The following is an 8,937-nucleotide window of genomic DNA, read 5'->3' on the forward strand; positions in this document are numbered from 1 at the left end:
TCAAGTTTTGTGTCGATAACGCTCGATTAAAGGAACGTATTAATGACTCTTGTACAAATTAAAATCCATATCTACTCGTTAAATATATTGTAGTATACAAAGCATGTAAGATATACCGCTCAAAAGACCTGCTTAAAAAGATATCAGAGAAAAACAGAACGCAACGGTATAACGGGTAATCAAAATATCAGGTTGCCATTTTGTTTCAATTGATCTCTATTTTCAATCGATAACAATAATATTTAAATATACATTAGAATAGACTAGGACGACAGTATCCTTCTATTTATTTTTTGGTATAACTACGCGCTAGCACGCTAGTCCATTCGCAATATCCCTACGTTTCGATTACCGAAATCGGAACACCGACAGTATCGTTATACAATGAGGAGAAGGGAAGATACATAAAAAAAAAAAAAAAAAAAAAAAAAAAAAAGAAAAAAAAATAGGCAAAAATACAACTACGAAAGAACTTTCAACGAGAATAACAATCGAGTCTCTCTCTCTCTATACTTTTTCGCGTTGGAGTAATTTCAAGCACCACCATTCACAGATATAATCTTGTACTTTATCGCGAATCGCTAATTAAAAGAGTACTTCAACGTCCATTAAACACTTGCGCTACTCTCGCAATTTCCCTAAAATCTCGAACACCTATGAAAATCTCCGGCATATCTTGCACAAAGTGTAACTCGTTCGCTTGCACCGTATAAATTCGTGGGCAGATTTGAAAAACCAAAAATCTCTGGTGCAACCCTCGCGCGAGTTTATTTACAACGGTCTTAAATTAATGGTAACGCGTTGGAATCACCGGCGAGGGAGCTTTCCAGCCATTAGGTAAGGGGCCCGAAGGAATACGTATCGCGACAACCGTGTCGCGATCGTGTCAGGTATATAAACTATACGTGTATGTAGAAGACGTGGGTGGTCCAGAGGGCGAGAAGCGGGACGGACGTCTTTTTCTTTCCTAGATTAAACGAGAGAAAGGCGAAGAAGCAGACACGGAGGAGAAGAGGAGGGAAACGATCTTTGGGACTATTTACAGGGCAATGGTGAGAAGAAAGGTGGCGCGCAGGCAACTACCGGGATGTGTCCCTTTCGGTTTATCTGATCGAGAATTCCTAATTTTCGGAGAGAAAAATACGGACGGTGAGGCGGAGGGTATACACACGGATCAGGAAACTCGATTTACGTCTGGATAGAGGAAGAACACCTTGCGGCTTCCTGGGACAGATTCTTGTCTGCCCTCGCAGTGACCAATTACTTTGACGCCTCCAGAGATATACCACCGACGCCTCCTTATTCACGATCTGGAAACATAAGTACGTTTCACCGACCGTTCTAACGGTTAGAATTTCCCTTTCTCCGAGCTGGCTTATCGCGTGTGATTTATTTCTTCAATCCCGTTTAATCATAATTTCGTCGTTCCGATGCTTCTAAAAAGCATCGGATACATTCGGTATGTAAACGTATAGGAATGTGCATTTAATTTGTCGAGTGTTCGATGGATCTTTGGTTAAGTGTAACATTTGTATAATCGTGAAAGGTAGCAACAAAGATAGAATCTACCAGAGATGCAACCTATTCGCAATACAATTACAGTTACAAAGGAAAAGTTACAGTCGAATCGTTACATATTTCTCAAACACTTTTCATCGTAAACAATAAATAATTAAAAGAAATATAAACTATAACTGATAGTCGATACTATGTCTAATCGCGACACATATGCCTTCGAGCAATTAGCTACTATTTTACAGTTAAATATAGATACACCCTTATTTACAAGTAACTGGAGATAGAAAGACAAGAACAAGCTTCGCTCGTTCTTTCCCCTTCGTGATACATACGCAACGTAATCGAATAATTTAAGCGCAGAAACTATATTTACAACGCGAAGTACAAGTACGTTTGTAACGAACGTGTTTCGACCGGGAATCGTGGCGAAAGTATGTAATTTAGCTTTCTTGCGACTAATTATTTTCGATGTCGCGATACTTGTGACAATTGAAACTATATTTCAGTAATAATAGGGAATTTTATGCCCAAGTTCGAACGAAACACGTTGTACATTCCGTAAAAGAAAAATATCGGCGGTAAAAAAAAAAAAAAAAGAACGTAAGAGGAATCGAAAGAGCAGACGGTTTAACGCCTCATAATATCTTCTATACTAAAGCCTAATTTAGGAGCGGTGGTGCTGGTCCTTTGAATCGGGATCAGGTTAGTCATCCTTTCCGTTATTTGCCTAACGCTCGCGGAAGCGTCGATCTTCGATTCCGATGCGACCGGAGTTTCGACTCTCAAATCTTGCGGCACGTCCGTGTGCGTGAGAAGATGCGTTTTCAGGTTGCTTCTTTGGTTGAAGCTTCTCGCGCAAACTGGACATTTGTGTGGCGATTCCTCCATGTGCAGAATCTTGTGAACAGCCAGAGTCCTGCTCTGACAAAATCCTTTTCCGCACTCGCTACACTTGAAGGGTTTTTCCTTGCTATGGATGTACCTGAAAAAGAAAAACAACCCGTTTTTCTATTATCCTGTCGCTTTGTCGCATTTTCTTTCTCTCTTACAGTAAAACGACGCGGCTATTGACAGAACCGAGTCTTAGTCAAACATCGCCATGACCAAACCCTAATTACGATTGTTATTGAGATTCGCTGATCGATTACGATCGAGTTCGTTTGAAGCGTTCCGCTTCGAGATAAGCTCGTCGGGAACTGATAAGTGATACAGCTATACTTGGCAGATGTTCTTACGTCAAGGTCCGTAGAAAAACGATACTTAAAGTTTCGGCTATCCCGATTGGACAATCGACATAGAAAAACGAGGAACGAAGAACGCTTGGAAGAAGCTAATTGTTCGTGATCTAGAAAAGTTCTACGATACCGTCATCGGTATTTGTATATGTTTCTACCGTATTGCAGGATACCGCGCTAACGTCGCTATACGCATCGATCCAGAAACGAATTTGCTGGAGCGAGGTAGCGAAACGCTACTGTACGTAGCATCGCTCGTAAACGTTAAACGAAACGTTTCTCATCACTAGGAATAAAAATTCGTACGAAGTATTGATTACTCAGCGACAACTAAATTTGATTGAAAATGTACATTTATTTCATAGTTCGTACAATCCTATGTAACAAGTCTCACTGTATATTCAATTCGTACACTCAAAATCTATCTCGTATTTTCAAACCGAACGGGACGAAAAATTCGCTCGCAACAAACGTCACTTAGTCCTGATACTTGTGGAAAATAGCGTTTGCGTCGAACTCACCGATGATCTCTTAGATGATCTTGCCTGCGGAAGGCTTTCCCACAGATGTCACAAGAGTAGGGTCTCTCGTCCGTGTGAGTTCTTTCGTGAATCAGTAAATTGTAGCTCTTGGTAAACTGTCTGTTGCAGAATTTGCAGATAAACTGCTTCTTCGGTCTTTGACCGGGCAACCTTCTCGCAAGGAACGAAGCGGGAGGAGGTACCGGAAGTGCTGGATGTACGCCCTGATGACCTTGTTGGTGATAAGAATGGGGAGACGTAGTCTGCGGGCAACAACCCCTGACAGCCAGTAGCGCGGCACCTCTCAGCCAATTATCGAGAAACGCTGCCTGGTAGCTCTGTCCCGTCGAATGTTGTCCGAATCGTGCGCTCAGTTGCTGAGACCTGATCCACCTGGGCGACGTGATTTGCAAATGTTGCTGCTGGTGAATCGATCTGTCCAGCGTGGGTGGTGTATGCGGCGGTGTCAACGGTTCCATCTTGGTCTCCATAGTTTCACGAAAATCACAAAAACAATCCGTCATACACAGAAAACAACGATCCTTCCCCTCGAACTGTCTGTTAAACGTCGATCACGTTAGATTCTCCGTACGATATCGATGCCTTTCACGTCGATTTCTATACTCGAAAATTTCTGTAACATATCCAACGAACGTGCTGCCTACGGTGCGTGTTTCTTCACGACGTTCTGTACTATTATTTTGCTACAAAAAAAAGAAGATGACGTTGGCTCGAGAGTCGACGCGATACTAAATGCCAACAGACAGTCGTTGAGGTTCCAGTTCAGGATCGGTGGTTACCTGGCGCCAAGGAGACACGGTGGCTCCTCCTACCGTACTCTGAACGTTGGATACGCCGGTTGGCGGCTCGACTTCCACAGGGGCGGAGCTTCCGGGTCAGGGTGACCCCTCCGGGCGTCGCGACGCCAGTCCAGTCGTACTTCTAACGTCCCGCGTCACTCACACACCGAAGACAACTACACGGCATCACGCCGCCACCGGGCGTCCGGTTCGCGCTGCCGCTTTTACACTCCCCGTAGGGGGATGCGCGCACCCGCGGCACCCGCGATAATCACAGCGACTTTAATTGATCGTTAACGTGGTTAAACCCACGGAACGAACGCAGATATACGCGTAGAGATCCTTCTTTTTACGCTTTTGTCCCTCGTGAATGGCCGATCGCGACGGTTATTTCATTTAAACGAAACATAAGCAAAATGGCTATTCGAGTAGCGTCGTCGGTTCCCTAAGAATTCATATCGCTCTTGCCATCCTTTTTTCGATAATCGAAATAAGATAATCGAAAACCTGCATGCCGCCTTTCGAAATCTTAACTGTTAATCGTCGCGTGTGTCGTTTATTCCCCTTTCAATCGCAACTCGTGCCATTTTTCGATGACCTCTTCCGATTCTTGGTAATGTCATTGATTCTACGTATTTTGCGTATCAATGTTAGCCGAATACTAGAAAAGAGTAGGTATTTCTGTCAACCGTCGACAAACCAATAAGAGTTCTCACGCGTTCAAGAGTTGTAAACAATAACGAACAAGGATCTGTGACTCGTTCGAGAATATTCGACAAATTCTGGTTACATTAACGGAGGAATGTGTCACGCGTAGTTGTGACATCTGGATAATATCGGCCGTAAAAGAGCTAAGATAAGAAGAAGGTGATTACCGATTTCGCTAAAAATTTAAATAGACAACCTTAAAAATGAACACGCCTGACGTGTTTTAAATTTCGTTTTATTCGCTAATATATTTATGGTTCAAAAGCACCTAACTGGATATTTATTTTACAGAAAATCGCGTTTCAATGTGTGTCCAAATACCGTTAAAAATTTTTAAACGCGTTGGTCAATATTTTGCGAGCGCTAACGCACGCAGTTCATTCGTTACAACAATTCATCGGAACGGAATACAACGCGCAGAGTCAAAATTCTGCGAAAACTCGTACGAGAGAAGCGCTTTGCGACGAAAAAATCTGTGCACGTGATTGAAAACGAAATCCCATTGTCAAGCATTTGTAATTTTCCACGTATTCGTATGCGGCTACTTGTTTTACGGTTTACACCCTTCCTTTAGTTTTGCATATTTTTTTTTAACTGATTTATTCTAAAATTCCCGAAACAAGATTGCAGATCTGCGATAATACCTTTATAAAAATGGAATATATTTCGTACAAAGTTAAAAGAGGCAATTTTTTTACCGAGAGAATAATTCTACAGCGTATATATGCAACGTGGACCATCTTTCGCAAACGCACAGTCTCTCCCTTTCTTTTTCTTTTTTCCTCGATCGTTCATCGGTATCTACGATCAATTCCTCGGAGAAATTTACATATATAATTAATGCCGATAATATTTCTGTATATTAGCTTTCCGAATTATGTCGCTTTGCATACGTTACTTTTCCGAATTATTCCGAACCGCGTGTTCGCACGATCGTCGTCGCGAAATCCTAAATATCTCTGCAAATTTGCCAATATAATATTGGCCGAGGAAGAAACGAAAGCGAACATTCAGCAACGCCTGAAGTTCTCGTAGGCGGTACGTTATTATCGATAAGAATACGTGGTAAATCGGGCTTATCGATTTATGACGGTACAGACAGCATGACACCGACGTACAAATACGTTGACGACGTATTCACGGGGTTAGAACGAATCTCTTGACACTCGTCCACGGTGCTCGCGCATCTACCAATCCTTTCAGATCCATCCCCTTTGTACCTGCCGACGCGATCTTGCGACAGAACCGTCGATATGACTCAAAAGTTAGCGAATTTCTCGTAATCCGGCTGTCCTTATCGGTCAAAGTTAATGTTTTATTTAAGTCGAAGGAGAAAGCTCGTCATTCGTTCTACGAATCGTGACTCTGACGATCTTATCGACGAAATGTTTTACGCGCTTCGATCCGTACGTAACTTCTGTAACATCCAAGTTCGCTTTTCTTTGTCTTTACTTTTTTCTTTTTCTAATTAGATCGCAATTTCGATCTTTCTTTGTTTCTCTGTCACTTGGATGCATCGTTCAACGTTCCGACCCGTCGATTTGGCTCGAAAAGGCTGCACGTATCGCGAAGCAACCACCTGCAGCCTAGCGTACAAAACGTTTTTCCACGGATGCAGGACGCAAGATCTAGAATCTAGGCGGTGCATCGCCCAAAGGGAACAGCGGTGAAGAGGAGAGGGAGGGTAAAGGTGGACAAAGAACACTTGGAAACTTACCTCTCGTATAATTCCGCAAAATGTTTAGCATACAAAGACAAATATAATGGTCCCCGAGATGAGGTTGCGACGAGATCACGGGCCTCGGGCGGGGATGGTTAATTCAGTTTCAAGCTCCATCAGCCAGACACATCCCACTCCCTGCCTCTGCATCCCCGTTGCCGACCTCTCGTCATCCCCCGAACGTCTTTGTACGTCGCCGTCGTTACTCTTTCTCTCTTCTCCTACGCGCCTTCTCTCGTTCCTCGTTGTTAAGTCTACTGATATGTAAATATAAACCTCTTCATTTGACGTTTCACTCGCGTTTGTTTAATAATTACGACAGACGCTCGCTATTACGTTACGGCTGTGATAAAATTTAAATCGTAGTCGTACGATAATCTCAAATACTGTTACAAATTTCGCTCTAACGTGCTTGCGAATATTCGTATCTACCCTATCGTTAAATAATCTCCGTTAAATCGATTCACGCTCTCTCGCTGTCGTTGCTTTCAGACATTAAAAGTTAGTTTCGTTATATCGAAAGTTTCGTTTTCCATCCCGGTCGAGCGCAGTCTTTATTCCTGCCTCTGCCTTCTTCAGAAGGAAGATAACGTTAAGCAATGGTTCCGATAGTGATAAACAGTTCCGAGCAATCGCAATGTTTGCTCGTATAATCGGAGGTAGACACGCGATGTTGCAAATTTTTATTTATAGTACGATGCATAAGAAAATCAAATACGCTTAATTGTCGGCTTATATTCTCCTACCACGTAACGAGTATCGAGCCACACGTTCGTCAGAATCGAACAGACTGCGTGACTCCACAGGCACGCGGCTCTTCTCCTTTATCTGCTTCTTCTTCGCAGCTTCTTTCGACGCTGAACAACACTCGAGCCACTCCAATATCAACGCCAAGGGATGACAGACTGTTTGTAACATAACTTTCGAAATTAATCACCATCCAGCCACTAGAGGAAAAAGTTTATCTGGAAACGATATGTATAAGCAACAGGATGGCCTTCTGTCGTGCCACGATTTTTTCAACGAACAGAGCGTGGTAATTTTCCTCGTATTTAATAGAAAATCGTCGTCGATATGTACACCGAAGCTTGGAAAATACTCGACGATCGATTCATATGCGATCAATGATTCTTTAAAAGTGCACCATATCGAACGAAGATCCAACGATTGTAATTTCCACGCAAAACTATAGCATACCGAAATATCGATGTATTTATCGCGTTTATGCCTCCGGATCGATGCCGTGTTGCGGTTAAAACGCGAAAAGAAACGATACAATAGGAAAAGAAAAGATTTTTCTCAAGAAGCTTCGAAGCTGTAGGAAAGCTTTCGAACAATCTTAGTTGATAATTATCTCGAACGTTATATAATAATACTTATACAATTACTATCTGTCACTACATGCAGCAATTTATAAGATTGCGTAATAATTAAAAGTATCTTATCTACTGAAAGTTTCGAGTGGTCTCGAGTAACAGGAACAAGGAGCATTTTTGAGTTCCTTATTTTTCAAATTCCCAACAACACAGATGTCCCCCAGCGTAGGAATCAAGTTACGAGTGAAACACGAAGAAAAGGGTCTCGTGCGTTCTCTTTGAATGCAGCCTGCTTGTCCGCAGATTTCTTTCTGCTGGCGACGATCCTTGCTCTGCTCTTACTAATTAAACGAGGATTCTCTCGTAATTTATTTGGACCACACGTGTGCTTTACGATGCCAAGGACCTGTCAAGCTTCGCGCGACCTTAGTCCTTGACGAAATCCCTTTCGAATTTTCTTCGCTGACATTCCAAAACTTTCTCACCAGTCCATCTCTGTATTATTCCAGCTTCGAACCAGCTGTGTTTCAAACTCGCTCGAAAATCTCCGCCAGGATAAAACTCAAGCCCTTATTAAACTCTTTTAGTCGCCTTCAGGAAGCTTTTGACTTTACGTTTGATCTCTGGTAAATCCCTGTTGGAACTAGTAAGTGCACGTCGTGAATAGATTGGCACCGTTTCGCACAAACGGGGAATTCCCGCCAAGGAGTATAGTCGAAAGAGATATTTGCCTGTAAAATATTGGATATTGTTTTAGCAGCTAAGTTTCCATGAAAATCAACGTGGCTCGCACACGCAAAATCAAATTTGTCTAGGTCGCCCCGGAAATCCTTCCAAGTCATTTTCCTCTCTTCTCTTTCCAGGTCCTAGGTTTTCTTCGTTTCCTCCTCTCTTTCCCTCTTCGTAGCCCTCTTTCGTTTCTTTTCTCTTCCTTTTTATAGCCTCCTTTGTCCCTTCCATTTTTTTCTTTTTCTTTTTTTATGTTATCTCGTTTCGTCGGATTATTAGATACTTTAAATTCTACCGTTGATTTCGAGGTAATTGGCAGCAACCGAATTCGCAGCACGAATCGACGAGAACTCGTCACTACCCAATGGGATCAAGACACCGAACGTTGTA

At 42.5% G+C, this 8,937-nt stretch overlaps 1 protein-coding gene across 1 annotated transcript; it reads right to left on the reverse strand.

The window, feature by feature from the left end:
• Nucleotides 1-397: 397 nt before the first annotated feature.
• On the reverse strand, nt 398-4,251 carry LOC132911547 (protein odd-skipped). Its single transcript, XM_060968255.1, has 2 exons — nt 3,275-4,251; nt 398-2,500 (listed from the first exon to the last, which is right to left on the reverse strand). Exons 1-2 carry the CDS (start codon nt 3,796-3,798, stop codon nt 2,146-2,148), a joined length of 879 nt encoding a protein of 292 aa, XP_060824238.1. The 5' UTR covers nt 3,799-4,251; the 3' UTR covers nt 398-2,145.
• Nucleotides 4,252-8,937: the final 4,686 nt, after the last annotated feature.

This window comes from Bombus pascuorum, chromosome 10 (genome assembly GCF_905332965.1).
Source record: "Bombus pascuorum chromosome 10, iyBomPasc1.1, whole genome shotgun sequence".
Lineage (NCBI taxonomy): Eukaryota > Metazoa > Arthropoda > Insecta > Hymenoptera > Apidae > Bombus > Bombus pascuorum.